Below are 18,141 nucleotides of genomic sequence, written 5' to 3'. Positions count from 1 at the left end.
TACAAATTTTGTGCCACATCACATATAAAATTTTATTTTTGCGCTATAAAATTGAAAATATTGATAAAATTAAAAGCTAAATTAAATCAATTGATACCTAAAATTTAATTTATTTGTCATATAATTTATTGCTTAATTTTTTTAATAGATCTACTATTTTTTGAAAAAATTAATTAAAACAATAATTTTTTTCAAATAATTTTTAAATTAATTTTTAAAATTATTTTTTTGTATTTTATAAAAGAAAGACTGTAATATGGTCAAAAAAAAGAAAAAAAAGATGCCTTTGCATTTTAAAAATTTTAACCTGTAAAAATTTCTATTCTGCATAAGGTATAACGAACAAGGTTGGAATACTATTAATAGCACCAATGACTTGGTGCTATTAAGTTTTCTATCCTTGGATTAAAAGATGTGAGGTGAGGATGATGTGGCCCCCCTAGGGTTGAGTAGGTGGTTAGTTGAATAGTATAATCAAATGGATGAAAATGATAAAAAAGGTAAATCTAACAGCAGAAAACTTGATAGCACAAAATGCTTCGTACTATCGATAGTATCCTAGCCGGACTTCAGGTATAACTGCACTTTACATACAAAAAAGGTTACAAATATATTAATTGATGAGTATAGTAAGCTATACATAACAAATATTTATAATTATTTGATTAAATCTTTCAAAATAACATTATAAGAGCTTATTGGAACGAAAAAAATTAAAATAAGTCCGTGCCAAAGCGTGCCGGTAAGAGGTCGTGCGTATCTATCGGCACTCAAGCGTACCATGTGTCGGCACGGAAGCGTGTCGGTGCCGTACTGTGGCAGGCAGACAGCGGCACGCCCCCGTGCCACGGCACTTTAAACCTTGCTATAGTGCTTAATAAAGAGGTAGCATTTGCTTGTAAACAAAGTGGTGTTGTCAGCAAACGTGTCCATTTTATACCGATTTTTCAATAGATGCTACTGATTATTTCTCTGTGCATGCTATATCTAGTCATAACTTATATTGTTAGAGTGCTGCCTCTATTTGTCCCAGTCATATATCTGTTTATAATAGGTAGGCACTCCTAGAACTCACAGGAGATTCCTTGCTCGAGATAGTGGGACCTAGGGCCCTTTGCCACGAACAACACCAAAAGGTTTATTGGGGATGCCTTCCAATACAACGGTGAGATTTTCTTTTTTTTAAGCTAGAGATAATACCAGTAAACTTTCGACTGACTTTTTGGGCCTTGCAGGCTATAGATAGTCTCTACTGTGTTGGTGATAGTTGTTTTCCAGGACAGGGTGTCATAGTTGTATCTTTCTCAGGAATCATATGTGCTCACAGAGTTTCTGTGATATAGGTATTGTATTCTCGGAACATATTAAATCATTCAGAATGGAACTAAATAGCCATTTTTAAGCTTGTGAAATGCTCTTTGTTATTTACTTGTTTTACGATCATCTTTTCCATCCATCACTGATGGAAACTGGAAAGGTGATGACCTATTAGGTGATTTATGGTACTATGTAGCTTTATTTGTGTTCTTTCCTGTCATTCTAGGGTTTGAAAAAATATCTCCTATTTTAGATGCTGGTCTTCTTTGGCTGCTTAGGGTTTAGGGTTAGCATCTATTGATCCATCATTATAGCACTTGATGTCGTTGCTAGTTTCTGAGTGGATTACATGTTCANAAATAATTTTTAAAAATTATTTTAAAAATTATTTTTTTGTATTTTATAAAAGAAATACTGTAATATAGTCAAAAGAAAAAAGAAAAAAAAAGATGTATTTGCATTTTAAAATTCTAACCTGTAAAAATTTCTATTCTGCATCAGATATAGTTGTACTTTACATACAAAAAAGCTTACAAGTATGTTAATTAATGAGTATAGTAAGCTATACATAGCAAATATTCATAATTAATTGATTAAATCTTTCAAAATAATATTATAAGAGTTTATTGAAATCAAAAAAACTGAAATAAGTCCGTGCCAAAGCGTGCCAGTAGAAAGTCATGCGTATCCATCGGCACACAAGAGTACCATATGTCGGCACGGAAGCGTGCCGGTGCCGTACCATGCTAGGCAGACAGCGGCACACCCCCATGCCACGGCACTTTAAACTTTGCTCTAGATAACGTTTAACGGTGTGGATCGTCGATTCGAAAGCTCTATCATCGAAAACAACTTATGAGTACGAGGATAATCGTACTCATAAAAGTATAATAGATCGTACTCATAAGAGTATAGTAGCCGAACTCTCTCTCTCTATATATATATACATACATATATAACCTTTAACCTTTATAAAGTTAATTGCAAATAGAGTACATCTTTAAACTAAACAAAAGTAATAATCAGACTTTAGAATGCTATCATGAGAATAACTTTTGGAAGGAAAAATTAATGGCATGGTGGTAACACTTTGACTGTTAAATGTGGCCGCTTATCTACATTGGCACTAAATCAGAAATAGCAGTACAAAAGAAAAGGTTTTCCTGAATGGTGACTATTAGCCACAATTAGTAAGTTCGGTATGTCTTTTGATAAATTAAATTTGACTCTGCAGATCTTTTCAAATTCCCATGATCTAATTATCTTAATTTTCTACTCGAAAGAATAAATGATCTCAAAGTGGTAATTATCATTTCTCTTGACATTCACAAGCTGCTTGTCAGTCAAACACATCAGTGAAAACTTAAAGATTTTGGTAGTGAGGAAAAAAAGCTAAATTTGGCTTTTGATGACTTCTAAAATTATCGGTGGATTTACAATATCAATTAAAGGTCTTTCGGTGTTGTTTATATTCATATAACATGCACCTTGTTTGTTTTTTTTCCGGGTGCCTGTTGTTTCTAGTAGCTTAGTGGTAGAGAAGACTGTCTTTTGCAGCATGCAATTTCATCTATGTGCTAACTAATTCATATGATATTTCTTGTATCATTTAAATAAATATTTCAATATTATCATTTTGGGTTTATGTAAAAATCTTTCAATGTATGTGCCCTGTTATAATTTGAGTTTGAATTGCATATTACTAGTGTATTTGATCTAAACTCGATAAAAATTATTAGAGTTTAATTTTTGGGTTGGACTTTTGATTGAAACCAATCCAAATAGGATCCAAACTTGTTGATGCAGATCAAAGTTTGATCTAACTCATGAAACACCAATAATAAAATGCAGTAATCACAGAATCCGTTTTGGAACTTCACCATAAAGTGCTAGTGAAAATTTCTATTTCTAGCAACCGTGAAAAAGGCTTGGACGCAACCCAAGAATTTGAAATGTGCCTATCTAGGACGCAGTTGCTAGCTACGCTATGCTTGCCGACCATTTAAATGCTCGTCACCTCTGTGGATGCATGCATGCTGGTTCTCTAGATCAAATTTTTTTCTACTTAAGTTGTTAGGTTAATGGAAAGTGACTTTCATTGCAATTTCAAACTTGTCAGACACTCACATGAGAAGAAATTGCATCAAGCCATTGTTCACTGTCAACTATTTTGATCACCCACCACCACCCACCCTATGAAACAAAATTTAGTAGGATCCGTTCTGTAGTACAACAGAGGGAGATATAAACCATCAGTTATCATTCTATCCACATTTTAAATTAAAAACAGGATTGAATGCTATTTGATGGCTTATATACCTTCACCCGNTAGCATCTATTGATCCATCATTATAGCACTTGATGTCGTTGCTAGTTTCTGAGTGGATTACATGTTCATTCAATGAACTTTCAGATGTGTTGGTGAAATAACTCGACATATCTCTTATTCTACAAACTATCCCATGATGAGAATGGTTAAATTATCTTTTGTTGTCAGGTATTTGTCATTGTTAAGCTAGCTGATTTATGACTTTGAGCTGGCATTGTGGGAGTCAAAAGTTAAATAGAAGCTTTATGAATATGGAGGTATTCTTGCTGTCATGGGGTTTATAATTACTTGGAAATGTTGTGTTGATTTGTGTACTAAGCATCATGGCCTGTTATTCTCTCATAGTATTCAAACTTCTTCAAGAGTTGTATATTGTGTAATCTTTTGACGCTACAAGATGTGCAAATAGTGCAATTATGTTCTTTTAAGAAAAAACGTTGCTCTTTATTCCTATAAGACTAGTGGATGCATAATGCACTAGTTAATTATTGTTATACATCTCATTTGTTTTAAGGTGATTGCTGTTATTTTTGGAGATTTCAATTTTTCAAGAAATTTCCTCTTTTGATTACATCTTTGATTTATCAAATTACTTATCGTTGCCAAACTTAATTGGAGAGCACCGATCTTATAGATATCACCATGAATTATGAATCTGACTTGCATATGCATTTGCTATATATATATATATAGAGAGAGAGAGAGAGAGAGAGAGAGAGAGAGAGTCCATCTTGGGTGCTTCTAATAGCACATGAATAGTGCATGCTATAGACTATCAGGCTCTTGGCTTCATGCTAGTTCAACCACCAAATAATAAATCCTACAAATCCAAGGGTTAGAAAGTCGAGAGCATGTACTATTCATGTGCTTTTGAGAGTATCCAGCCCTAATATCCCTATATATATAGCACTAGGCTACTATACTATTAATAGCACTAATTCATTGGTGATATTAGGTTTTCGGTCCTTGGATTAATAAATGTGCTGTTAGGATAATAGTGGTTGGGTGGTTGGTTGAATAGTATGATCTAATGGGTGAAAATGGTCAAAGGGGTAGCACCAAGTGCTTGGGTGCTATTAATAGTATAGAGTCGGACTTTATATACATACATGTTAGGGCTACTATACTTTTGTGAGTATAGGTCCCTTTGTACTCATAAGTTTTTGGCCGTTGGATGAAGAGATGTGCGGTAAGGATGATAGTAGTCCACGGTTAGGGTTGAGTTGGTGGTTGGTTGAATATTATGATCTAACGAGTAGAAATGGTCAAAAGGGTGGATCTAACGGCCAAAAACTTATGAGTGCAAAAAGATCTGTACTCGTAAGAGTATAGTAGCCGGACTCTACATATATATAGTCCTGCTACTATATTATTATGAATACGATCACCTTCGTATTCGTAAGTCGTTTTTGATGATAGAGCTTTCGAATCGGCGATCCATACTATTAAACATAATTTACAATATTTAAATATTCTAAAATCAAATTTCATAATTTTTGGACATCATATAACTTACAATCAAAAGGTTCTCAAAATTGACAACTTGAATGACCGANAAGTAACAAATTGCACTATAAAATGTTATATACCTAGGACTTAAGAACCCTCAACATGGCGTAGCCACTCCTGGAAACAAGGACTTCATAGCAACCAAGATTAAACAGATAACAAATACGATACAAAATGAAACGAAAATAAAACCAAAATCACCAATCGAAGCAAAGCAGTTCTTTAAAAATACCTAGTAATAACAAAAATTTAAAAAAAAAAGGAAAAGAGAGGGGGTTTGGGGGAGTGTTTACCTGATGATCACACGATACCTAAGTACTAGGGTGTTAGAGTGGCAGCGGCAGCGGCAACCATCATGATCGCGCAACGGCCAAGACCTTAGGGTTTCGAAGTGTCTCCGGGGAGATCACACCGTGAAGATCGCCGTGGCAGCGGAGATCGTCGTGGCAGCGGAGATCGCCGCGTCTTAGGGTTAGGGTTTGGGAGGAGAAAAATGGGGAAGAGAGAGAGAGAGAGAGAGAGAGAGAGAGAGAGGGAGAGGGGAAAGGTAGAATATGGAGAGGAAAAAGAAGATTCGGGGTGAGGGTGGCAGGGGAATCGCGATTTGAACTCGAATGGGTTCGAGAGGACTTTTGGTTAGTCCGGTTTCACGTCGAGGTTAGTTAATTCGCGAATAATTCACGAATTTTTATTAGTATTTTAAAAATAAAAAATTAAAAAAAATATATTTTTTCGTCAAAAAATAATTATTCGCGATTCGTGAATGATTCGCCCAAAAAAACTGCATTCACAGCCGTGGACTCGTGGCCGCGGATCGCATCGTCGCCGAACTCGTCCATGTCGTCATCCTCCTCCTCCACCGCCGCCCTGGTCGGCGCCGAGAGCAAGAGGGCCGCCGCGGCGGATCCCGTCCATCTCTCTCAAGGTCGTTGGAAACAAAATGGCGCGGTGTTGGAATTCTTGGGAGCATAGTGGTTGCTCGCGGTCTACGAGGACACTTTGGCCTCGTAGACCACATGAGAGAAAGGTCCACCGTGGACCACCCTCTCAATAATCATTATATATATATATACTAGTGCAGGAATCTGCGCGATGCAGCGGGCAGATAATAAATTTCAAATTTAAAAATTTTAAAACATAAAATTATAGTTAGAATCCTAAATTGTAATAACTGAGATTTTTCATTTATTGATTGAACCCTTTTGTTTGACGATGTTCTTGTGTGTAATATAATTATAAGTGTACTCGTCAAATTTCAGGAGAAAACGAGTTAAAACGGAGAAGTTACGCGACCCGGAAGTTCGACTTAAGTGAATAGTAACTCCGGTTTTCCGGAGAGGCCGCGGAGTAGAGTGGACTTTCGACGCGTATCGGACTCTGAATATNTGAACCGGCAATTCGAAAGCTCTATCATTGAAAACAATTTATGAGTACAAAGGTCTTTGTATTCATAATAGTATAGTAACCCTACTATATATATATATATATATATATATAGTATAGAGTTATTATGCTTTCGGAAGTATAAGAGAGTTGATGCCTCCGACTTTTTGGCCCTTGGATCAAGGATTGTAGGGTCGGGATGATTGTGGTCTCCCCTAAAGTTGAGTGGTCCCCTAGAGTTATAATATTAATTCGAAGGTCAGAAATGGTCAAAGAGGTTGATCCAAGGGCCAAAAGATTGGAAGCACCAATTCCCTTATGCTTCGGAAATAAGGATTTAAATGCCCATCGACATGAGCCGTATCTATCATGCCGTATCGTGCCAGCAAGATATCGACACGATACAGCACCCGTGCCGGTGACAACTCAAAACCCTCTATTCTTTAAACCAGTAAGTAATTTTTTTAATAAAATTCAAAAGATTTGATAAAAATACATAATAAATGACTAGCATATTTTGTTGCTAAAGAAAATAAATATTTCATGCCATTTTATGCCGGCACACATATATTTTTTGTGACCGACACGCATCGGCACGGTTCGGCATGCACCGTGCCAGCAAGTTTCCGGCACGATCCCTTCCCACGACACTTAAATCCTTGTTATGAAACCATAGTTAAATCCTTGTTATGAAAGCATAGTAGCTTCTATACAAATACAACTACTTGCTAATTACTGTTGCCATACTTCTTTAACATAATGTAACTGCTTATATATAATAGCAATAATAATAACGAAGCATTTAGCCCCAACTTTCTGAGGGGTTGATACAAATCAACAAGTGTGTAGAAATGGGAGATAGCTAAACTAGTACATCCCTTTCTAAAAATATGTACACAAAATTCGGCTGACTTCTTAGCCATACTACAAATTTTAAATCTGCAAAGGTATTTAGAAAGCATCTCTTTGAGCACCGTGCGTAAAACTGAGTGACCCTTTTTACTGGTTTGCATTGCATGGAGATAGCTGGAAAATTTTCTCCAATTGACTTCTTGAGTAGATAAATCGCTTTGATTTCTGCTGAAGCTCCCCAGTGTTCAAAGCTGCATTCTTCTCAAGGAAACATATGCTAATAGTCTGTACCCGAAGATCATAGCAATCAAGGCAGCAACTTCCTTAGCACCATTGTCAAGATTGCTGACATTTATTGAAGGTGGTACATGGTTATATTGTACTTTTAGCAGGAGTCTGTAAGTGTGATAATTGAAGGATATGTAGCGAATCCATGATATGAACAGAGGAACTCCCTGCACAACAAAAGGAAATTACAAATTGCTGCACTCTTTATTTGTTAAAGTGCTTCGATATTATGATCATTTCAAACCTTCCATTCTTTCTTGGGGTTTCTTTTCTTGACAAAATCAGGAGTTAAAGACTGCTTGCTGTGAATAGTGACCATAAATAAAGGAATTCTGTTACAGGAGTATGAATGTTATCCTCTGGGGTTTGGGAATTTTTTTTGTTGTTTCTTGATGTTGGTGGTTGGACCTAATGATTTTTAATCTTCTATTGACAGTGTTGTTGTTTGCTTATTCCTGGGGAAAACTGGTCTTGGAGAACATTGATGACTCAGAATTCTTTGGTGAATTTCTGCAAGCCTACCCGAATGGTAAGTGTATCATCCTTTAGGGCATGTTTGGATTTCGGAACAAGTTGATGGTGATAAGTTGTGTTGGACGTGTGTTTCTTCTACCGATTATAAAACAGGAGTGCAAGGAATGTACCTTTAGTAATTTCAGTATTTGTAATAAGAAATTACGTACAAGATGATTTTTAAGAAATCCTGAAAAAGTGGGATTATCTAATTTTTCTTACTCCCTCATTGGCATCTGGTATACTTCTCAATCAATCAACTAGCAGATGTACCTTGAGGAAATAAAGCAAGAAAAGATATGCCAGATAAGGTACTCAAGCACCCAAACAAGCCGTAAAGTGATTAGCTTACTAAATCAGACTTTACTGTGTCAATAAGAAGTTGGTTTCCTTTCAATGGAATCTATGGTGCTTACCTTCACAAAGAAGCCCCCTGCCAACATAAATGTCATGACGGTCACAGAAGCTAGAGTAGTTGCCTTTTTGATATCCATCAGAGTTGCTCCGATTGCTAATCCTAGTCCCTGATGATTGATCATGACGAAGCTAAGTTCCACTTCATTTTATTATGCATAATTTGTCATACAATACCTACATTTTGGGAGTGGTGTAGGGGATTGTGCGTACCTGAGCGGCAATGATACTGAGAAAAACTGTAAGCATGGTGAGAAAGAAGGGTTTGATGCTCTGTCTTAAGCCTGCCATGAAGTAGACAATGAGTAGAAAAATAACTGGCAGGAAGAGGTCAAGCGGCAAATCGCTTGTGGTCCTGGCCATGAAATATGAGCTCAGCTTGTACATGTCTACTGCTCGCTCCTTTTTTAACATGGCTCTTTCTTGTGGAAATGTGAAGATTGCTGTGAACACAGGGAAGAAGCCCCAAAAGACAGCTATGAAGAATAGCAACCCAGCCTGTGAAAATATAAGATCATGCTTATGGAATTAGATTAAATGACTTGATTCCTTCTCCTTTTTATCTTGCTGTAAAAATTAAAAGAAATCTTTTTTTACATGGTTTGATATTCTTTACATAGTCTTTTATATCTATATTTTCCTTCCAACATCTATTTCTTTCACAAACATATTTAAAAAGAGAGAATTGTAGGCTTTTTTCCTTGTGTATATTCAAGCTATTAATTTGATCATTTCAGGTCATGAGATTATACTTAATTTTTGTATGTTGTTTCGGTACTGTTACTTATGCTATGTAGGTGAAGCTGCACGCCATGGTTCTGACATTAACTTAATAAAAGTAAATGCATGCACCAAGAGCGCTGATACATGGGATTGAGAAGCCCCACTGTGACATTGTCCGGAAAGTGTCGTTTATTCCTTTTTTTGCGAAGAGGGAAGATAAACCTTTTTTTTAATGGAAGAGGGAAGAGAAACTAAGAAGACCAAAGTGGTGATAATGTGTTAGATGCCAGAATGAAATATTCTTTTTGGGTGAATGCCAGAATGAAACATTATATGTTGGCTGCTATCTGGTAATAATTCCACATCATTTCCTGATATTCTGGCGGACCAGCAGCCATACATAAATTGCTATGAGCTTGATTTCGATCTTTAAAATTTAAATCCACCATATGGATATTCTTTCTATTGCAGGTTCATTGCTAAATAGGTGAGGTTGATGCATACCTGATCTTGCTGACCTTCGGGGTTAGCGCTGCCTGAGTGCCACCAGAGCAAGCCAAGGATGAATGCGGTGGCAATGACTTGTGTTATTCTCATCCAGCTCAAATAGTCATGCCGCCTCTCCTTTAATCCTCTCCAGAATAGAATGGAGTATTGCTGCCACCAGCTTGCTCCCCACTCTCTCTTTGGTGATGATACCGTCGCCTTTAGATCCTGGCTAATGGGGAGGGGAGCCAGAAGTTTTTTCTTCTCTTTATTTGCAACTCGTGTCTCATATGCCTCCACCAGGTACTGTTGCATCATTTTTTTATCATAGCAATTAGTGCTCGTTTGGTTTTATCATGGAAACACAAGTTAAGGACAAGATATCTTTGTTTAGTATCTTTAGGTTGTCCAAAGTTAATTGCAAAATTAACAGTAGGCGGATTTATTCGGGAGCCACTACATGTTGGGGCAAATAATAATGAATTACTACATTTTGATCCTTTGAGAAAAAAAAAAGGTTTCCTGCTTCAGGTAAAACGAATGGCTTTTACTTTTACCTCATGCACATCTTTTGGAGTTGGCTTCTCATTTCTTGTGTCACTTCCTAGATTCTCTGTCTGCACTCTGTCATCCAATTCTGAAGGTATAGAAATATCATTGGTGTTACCATTTGCAAGATCTAGCAGGAATTCTGCAGGGTTCATGGCAATCAGCGGAGAACATCCGATTGATTGAAAATAAGCCATAGCTTCCGAAGCCTTCCCGAAGTACAGCAGACTTCCTTTCCCAAGAAGAATCAACTTGTCGAATTTAAGGAAGAGTCTGCTCGATGGCTGATGAATTGTAGTTAGTACTGTCTTCCCAGCCTGTCACATGGTCAAAACAGTGCTGTCTCAGCATGTTGAGGCACAGTTATTGGACTGAATTATATCTGTGGTACACTCTTTCATCCTTCTGGATTACTTAATTGTCAGCTCGAGAGTTCCTGGGCTTAGCTAATATTTTATTTGTTTTCCTTTTTGTAGGTCCGTTTATTATGGTCATGTTAAGAGCAAGCTAAGTCATCAAGATGTTAACTTTCATTACATCAATGATCTGTATGGTATGTTACTACTACTATCATATTGATATGCTTGCTACCTTTTATCGACCGATGTGCTGCTAAAAGTTTGGGTCATGACTGTTATAGATGTCTACATTAGTGCTTGTGTATGGCTGGCTTTTTTATTTTAATTTTTTTTCTCTTCCTTTCATTTTCATTCAATGAATTGAGTGGAAACATGGTCCTGAAGGGAAGGTTTGGAATAAGATTGTTAGGGGTGAATATACTGTGTTCTAATCAAATTACTGAAAACTTAACAAGAGTACTTCATCTTTATGTTGCAACTCCTTTCGAGCGACTGATGCCACAAAGACGGTTTGGAGTTGAATTGTTGAATAGTTAATTTACATGACCTAGTATTTAGACTTTTTGAATTTCCGAGTTCAATGAAGAGCAACTTCTGATAATTTACTTTTGGGAGTAATATTTTTTTTTTGAGATATAGGTAGCACGCTATCCGCTTCGTTTATTTCATTTTAGAAATAAATTTAGCTGAAAATTAGAATCAACTAGGATTCGAACTTGGGTCTCGGGTACCAACCATTAAGTCCTTTACCACTTGCTCTAGGGACGGTCGGTTTTTGGGAGTAATATTGCTCGTGTTATTGTGCATACCTCGGCAATGTCATGCAAGACCTGAACGATACGTAGGGCTGTAGTTGAGTCCAGTCCTGATGTGGGCTCATCAAGAAGCAACAAAGATGGGTTTATTATAATCTCATTCCCAATGCACACTCTTTTCCTCTCTCCACCCGAGATCCCTCGCACAAATGATCCTCCAATCATTGTGTCTTGACACCTGGGAATGATGATACATAATGTTAAGACTCACAGACTTTAGAGCATGGCAGACTATTCCCACAATTCTTCTACCTTGTGGATAGGAATTATTTTCTTGAATTATTTTCTTAGTCTCACTATGGAAAGTGAAAGTTTTGACTAATGATGCTTTTTCATACTATGTTTGCCGCATGCTTTTCAACAAGAATTTAAGTGCCGTGGCACGGGATCGTGCCGGAAACTTGCCAGCACAGTACGACACGGTGCATGTCGAATCGTGCCGATATGTGCCGGTCAAAAAAAATTTTGTGTGCCGACACATAATAGTATAAAATATTTATTTTCTTTAGCAACAAAATATGCTAATTATTTATTTATTTTTTTTATCACATTTTTTGAATTTTATTGAGAAAATTACTTACTAATTTAAATAATAGAGAATTTTGAGCTGTGCCATCGGCACGGGATCTGTATTGTACCGGTATTTTGTTGGCATGGTACGGTACGGTGGATACCGTTTGTGCCGACAGGTATTTAAAATCTTGCTTTTCAATTTCATTAGGAAGAGAACAGGAGAAACCTTTCGAGGCCGAGCTCATAGATGACATCCATGGCCCTTTCTTCTTTCTGTTGCTTTGACATCGTCTGCGGAAGTCGAAGAAGAGCTGCGTAAGTCAATGTCTCTCTCACAGTAAGATGTGCAAACAGAACATCATCCTGGGTCACGAACCCTATCCTGCCATGTGTCTTCCAGTTACACTATATATCCATCATCCAGATCCGCATATATGTAGCTTTACTTTTCATATGCACTAGTTTACCCTAATAATCATGCATATTAAAACCTCTGACTTGTTAAATTGTGCTAATCAAATTGCTCATAAAAGGTTGCAGGGAAAAGGAAAGGGCTGAATAACCTCTATCTCTCCCTCTCCCTCTCTCTCTTTCTCGAGCGTGCACTCTCTCTCTCCTCTTTTCTTCAAAAGTAGCATATAACACTTTCATGGTTCACACACCAATCTCGGTGTTGATCTTAAGAAATGCTGTAATACAACGTTTATACCTATTATAATTGTTATCGTCTATGACTAGTGGTTGGCCCTATCACCAGTCGGTATGAGATTCATGGTACCGAACTCAGTTATGTACGAATCTCATAAATATTGTTCGGGATTCGGGAATTAGGTTCTGTACCTGCGCTTGAGAGACTTGTTATATGGCTCGTCATTGTAAGTGATGGTCCCTTCGATTATGTTGCCATTAATCCTTCCCCCCAGGATGCTGAGAAGAGTCGTCTTTCCGCAGCCAGAAGGTCCCATTAAAGCCAAGACCTCTCCAGGGCTTGCTGATCCTGAAATTCCATGTAGTATATCTTTCTCTGTTGTGCTCGTCATGCCTTTGAGGATTACTTTGTACTTGACCTCTGTAAACTGCAAGGAGCAGAGTAGAGAATACTTCCCATTAATTAATCAGCTGCATATCTGCTGCATTGTTAATTAGAACGCCACATTTGAAACAAATGTACGCATGCTTTCTCATGTACGAAGTTCAATACTATGGCTGCCTCCTCCATAGATGTATGTGAACTTCCGTAGGAGAAAGAACACCAAATTATAAAACGTTTATAAACTAATAGCTCTAGATTATCACCTTGAGATATATAGGCAAGGTTGGCTCTGCTATTGGCCTTTTTCTTGCGATGCCAGCCTCGGGATCTACTGCTGCGTAGTAACAAATTCTCTAATAAATAATATAAAAGCTGCTACTAGTGCTTATATATGACACGTAGCAGGAATATTACTAATTACCTGATTTTTTTTTTAATTTTTTTTACTGTACAGTAAAGAGTGATTTTTTTTTTTTTTCGGGGGGTGGTGGGTGGTGGGTATAATTCATTCAATAAATAGGACACAGGAAAAACATCTTGCACGACACGATTCGCTGTCCGATTCCTTATGCAATTAGTGCAATTCATGATTTAATTAATAGCAAAATATGTTTTCGCCTCTTAACTTTTGTTTTTTTTTGTTTTCTAAATCAAGCACTAGCAAGCTCATGCTGCTGTGGCTTCATCAGAAACTACTCTTTCCTATAAGGTCACTAAAGTATATATGCTACTCCATTTAAGGCAAAATCGCTGCTTAATTAATCAAGTACTAAAGTATATATGCTACTCCTTTTGGACGTCTATATACCTTTGTTGTAGTAGCCTTCTTCATTTTTTTTTCTTTTTTTTTCTTTTTCTCTTTCGGAATAAAAAAGCATAGAAATTCAGATAGATTTAGCATCTTAATTACCTTCAAGAGTGGAAGCCCGGAAGCTAGGAGTATAGAATGGCAGGCAATTTATGAATTAATTATAATATAGTTAAAAGATCAATCACCATTATCGTCGTCGCTGAAGGCTCCCTGGAGGTTAGCACCAACGTCTTCGGGAGGGCCAGTGAAGCCGGTGAAGGAAAAAGAGAAGCCTAAGCTGGCACTGGAGGCTCGGCTCAGTGCGGCTCCACTGCTGACTTCCTCGAGGTCCAGCTTCAGCTGTGCGCTTCTCGACTTCCTGATGTGGTGGTTTCCTCCTCTCTTCCCAGGCGAGCTTCCAACCCCTCCCTTCTTCGCAAAGCTCGATTTTCTCGACAGGCTTGTTCCGTTCATCTCTGCACTCAGAACGGTCTCCGCAGATGCCGTCCGGCTCAGTGACTGAGTAGCCGTGGCCATCTCCAATTGCTCCGACCTTGTCCTGCTGATTCCCGATGGTGCTGCTGAATCCATCTGGTTTTATTATGCGGGGCTATCATGTAGTTCGTCAATGAGGTCAAGTTATAACGCTCTTTTTTCAGTTTAAATGGTAACTACGTACGCGCATGTTATATATGCACATGCTGCAGAAAAGTGGAAACGAAAGAGCTCGCGAGATAAATCAAACAAAAAGACTCGGATCGATACACAAATTAAGAAGTTATCAACTAATTAAGTTATGGACCAGTCGTGATGGCAGATATTAGAGTGGAGCTAGCTAGTTAGCGCACATATATGGAACCAATTAAGAAGATAATATATATGCAGCTGGTTTCGATCGGTACCTTGGGTTGGAACAAGTTTTGAGAGCGGAAGAAGAGCGGAGAGGAAGTGAGGAGGAGGCACCAGCTTCTCCTTTTCGTGGCGTGGCGTGGCGTGGAGTGGAGTGGAGGAGAAACGGAAGGCTACCACGATGCCAGCAATGTGGTCTCTCCTCCTCCTTTATAAAGATGCCACCATCCTCACGCATGTGCACAACGACGTCGTATGGTCGAGGGAACTCGCATTTACCGAAATGCCCTCCCTGTAGCTGCAGGGATCGATCACAGTAAATCTTCTTTCAATCACGCCTACATATCTATCTAATATATATCTATCAACCCGTGCGAGGCCTTTTCTATCTGGTTTTTCATTTTATTATCCTTTCCTTTAATTTTCTGCTGCCAAATATATAGAGTTGCTGCCTGTTAATGGATGGATGCATAATATTCACAGTTGAAAAATTAACAAAAACACTGTAAACCTACAAAAATTTAGAATGGCAATGGTGATGATGCGGCCATCATATAATCGATCGCTATCTCCCTGGCTACGTGATTTCGACAACGGGATGGATATATACTTACAGCAGGATTCCTGCGTCTGGGCTTCTACCAAGCGGAGGCGGCAAATTAATCAACCAATCATGCGTGGGAGCTTGCCAGGTCGCCACACACTGAAAGATGAAAATTGCCACGCGCAAATTATTATCAATATATAAGTCACCACATGCGCGAATGCGTGCTAATTTTGGTTTCTCAGCCTTACTAGCTGACGTCCTTCTCTAACGAAGCATATATGGCAGTCCGCTGCGTGCGCGAATATTGTCATGTCACCGGCCCAAGCGTTTGTTTAATTCTTGAGGTTTAGAAGACCGGTCGGGTACCCTATTATAAGATCCCTAGTACGTTACGTTGAGTGTTACAATAAAAAAAAAGAACAACCTTCATGTGCTTTGGGTATATATATATGCATCCTAGACTAGAGAAGTACATGCAGCATTGGAAGACACCTTTCGTGGTCGTGGCATAACGTCTAGCAATTAATACTCTTTAAAAGATTGAACCACCACAAATATACAAATCAACCAAAAGATGGTACAAGGTACTCCTGAATACTTACTTCTTTTGTCAGCTGGACAATTACAACTCAAACTTCAAATCACGTCAACTCTTTCTTCTTCTTTTTCTGTTTGTTTGTTTTGTTTTTTTTTTTTTAATTTATTTATTATAATAACTAATATCTACAGGCAATTAGATCTCCACTTTTGATAATATAGCCACAAATAATTCTTCTTCTGAGGCGGAAGTTAATTTAGCAAGGATTAGAGGCGGGAGGCAAATTGAGTGCAGCTAGAGCTGGTTAGATATTTAGTTCGGATCGCTAAGCTCCGTGTTGGATTGTCCAGAAGAATATGCGCTGTTGCTAGTTGCTTCATCCCCACCTTGGGTCATTCATCCGACTGCAGTGACATTCATGCATTCTGTTCAATGAAAAGAATTCGGCAATGCTACTTGCCAAATCTTAATTTCAGGCAGACGAAGCATTACTCAAGCAAAACAACTAATTATAATTTTTCTCCACATAAAAAACACAATACATCATACATTGCATGCATGTGTTTTATATTGTACAACATAACACAGTCTAATCAAAGTTCACGCCTTTTATAAATTTTTTTTTATTCTTTTGCGTAAAAATTCTTCTATGTTCTTTCAGCTCGGCTAGCAGCATTTATTGCTCCCGGTGCATTCATCTCTCGATATTGCCGTTGACATAGATAATATCTGGTTATTCTAATCAATAAAAGGAATATGTACGTACTCTCTCCTCACTACGGCTCTGCTTCGCAATCCCTCTCCTTTGCTGATTAATTTCCACCAGCTCAAAAAACATTAATTCAAGGGACCCTACATTGTGACGTCCCGTATTTCGCACGATAGAAAGTGCACAATACCGGAAACAAAGACCGGAACTAGGAAGCAAAAGCTTTTCTTTAGAGGAAAAAAGCAGTGGCGTACGTGCTAGTCTGGACTTTGTAACAAAAATTAGCTTCTCCTAAAAGTAGTTTCTAGCTCGACAATTGCATTTTTTAGCAGCGTGCAATAGTAATCGGCGGGATTGTATATTCAATTAATTAGCTCTCGATCATGGCATATATAAATATATATATATATATATGTTTATTTATTCATTTTGGTGCTACGTACACGAACTATATATTCTAAGACGACCAGAGCAGTCTAATGGTTCCTCCAAATCAAAGGTTTGAGATGGGAATTAATTTGGCATAAAATTGGCATAACATGGAGGTAGAAAGGGGAAAAAAGTGGAGGGTTCGTTGCCAACCCCAATGATCAGATAGGGATGGGGGTGGATGCCGGTGCCGCCCCCATTAATGCAAACTTACTTGGTTGGGATGTCATGGGCTTCGATGGTGTGGGGGTGGTGGTGGTGGTGGTGGTTATGGTGGTGGGGACCTCAACGGAAAAGGACCAGCCATATAATGCTCTATTGGCCATCATTATCTCCCCACTTGTGAGAAGATGATGGATCACTAATAAGCATCTCCCAGTGGAGAAAAGTAATTTCTAATGCCAGATTAGTCGTACGAGAGATGATAAAGACTCTATTTTTTTTTTTTCTTTTGAGAGAAAGGCACCATGCTACTGCTGCATTCATTTAGTGTATGAACTGAGTTATAGATTGAAGCAACAAGACCTCGAGAAAAAAAAAATAAAAATAAAAATAGAAATAAAAATAAAAATAAAAAATATAGAGTAAAACTACAAATAAGTATATATATATTAATTTAGCAATAAAGATCCCAGGTGTCCTTAAGCGAGCGAATCTTAGACGCTATTAAACTTGCATTGTGTTTGATCTTCTGAAAGATTCTTTTATTACGCTCCAACCAAATGACCCATCATGTTGCAGCGATTATCACTAGCTAACTCCTTTCCGCCGATCACTCCCCCTTTCCTTTCGCTCGACTCCCAGAGCAAGCTAGCAGAAGTACAGTTTCGCAAGGCCGATTTATTTGGAAGAGAACTCTCTAGGAGCGCTCTGATGCCATCACACCCCATGAAGAGGTGATCGATGGTTTTGACCTCATTCAAACAGAAAACACAAAACTCCTCGCCATGTCACCTACGCTTCAGCAGGTTGTCAACAGTGAGCACCTTTCTTCTCAGAACTACGAGAGATGATAGAGACTCTATTTAATAAAACTAATATAATATTTGTACATATTAAAATAATGTTAAAAAACTGTTTATATATTTTTTTTTACCTGAGATAGAAAGTTCTAATTAGAAGTTTTCATTCTTATATAGAACCAATGTTATGAAAAAAAAAAAAAAATCTCTTTCCCGGTTGAAGCGCTCACTAAC

At 37.8% G+C, this 18,141-nt stretch overlaps 1 protein-coding gene and 3 long non-coding RNA genes across 11 annotated transcripts; 3 read left to right on the top strand and 1 right to left on the bottom strand.

Annotated features, from left to right (window-relative positions):
• LOC109721055 lies at nt 854-1,349 on the top strand. The gene is made up of 2 exons (XR_002219132.1): nt 854-1,165; nt 1,236-1,349. It is a non-coding gene; the product is annotated as an uncharacterized LOC109721055 (long non-coding RNA).
• LOC109720908 (ABC transporter G family member 22) lies at nt 7,289-14,987 on the bottom strand. Of its 8 annotated transcripts, XM_020248264.1 has the most exons (12): nt 14,776-14,979; nt 14,080-14,464; nt 13,347-13,417; nt 12,891-13,126; nt 12,277-12,432; nt 11,532-11,715; nt 10,372-10,680; nt 9,833-10,120; nt 8,819-9,103; nt 8,608-8,715; nt 8,414-8,464; nt 7,744-7,845 (listed from the first exon to the last, which is right to left on the bottom strand). In XM_020248264.1, exons 2-11 carry the CDS (start codon nt 14,462-14,464, stop codon nt 8,444-8,446), a joined length of 2,043 nt encoding a protein of 680 aa, XP_020103853.1. In that variant the 5' UTR covers nt 14,776-14,979; the 3' UTR covers nt 7,744-7,845; nt 8,414-8,443. The 8 variants fall into 8 exon arrangements, with proteins under 8 accessions (XP_020103847.1, XP_020103849.1, XP_020103848.1 ...); XM_020248258.1 differs by lacking the exon at nt 8,414-8,464 and having other exon boundaries at nt 7,289-7,845; nt 14,776-14,987; XM_020248260.1 differs by lacking the exon at nt 8,414-8,464 and having other exon boundaries at nt 7,289-7,845; nt 14,080-14,574; nt 14,776-14,969.
• LOC109720910 lies at nt 8,042-9,941 on the top strand. The gene is made up of 3 exons (XR_002219094.1): nt 8,042-8,207; nt 9,403-9,678; nt 9,800-9,941. It is a non-coding gene; the product is annotated as an uncharacterized LOC109720910 (long non-coding RNA).
• LOC109720911 lies at nt 9,977-11,200 on the top strand. Its single transcript, XR_002219095.1, has 3 exons — nt 9,977-10,117; nt 10,501-10,750; nt 10,840-11,200. It is a non-coding gene; the product is annotated as an uncharacterized LOC109720911 (long non-coding RNA).

This window comes from Ananas comosus, linkage group 15 (genome assembly GCF_001540865.1).
Source record: "Ananas comosus cultivar F153 linkage group 15, ASM154086v1, whole genome shotgun sequence".
NCBI lineage: Eukaryota > Viridiplantae > Streptophyta > Magnoliopsida > Poales > Bromeliaceae > Ananas > Ananas comosus.
Note: the sequence above shows the minus strand (reverse complement) of the source record. Positions and strands in the feature narration are given on the sequence as shown.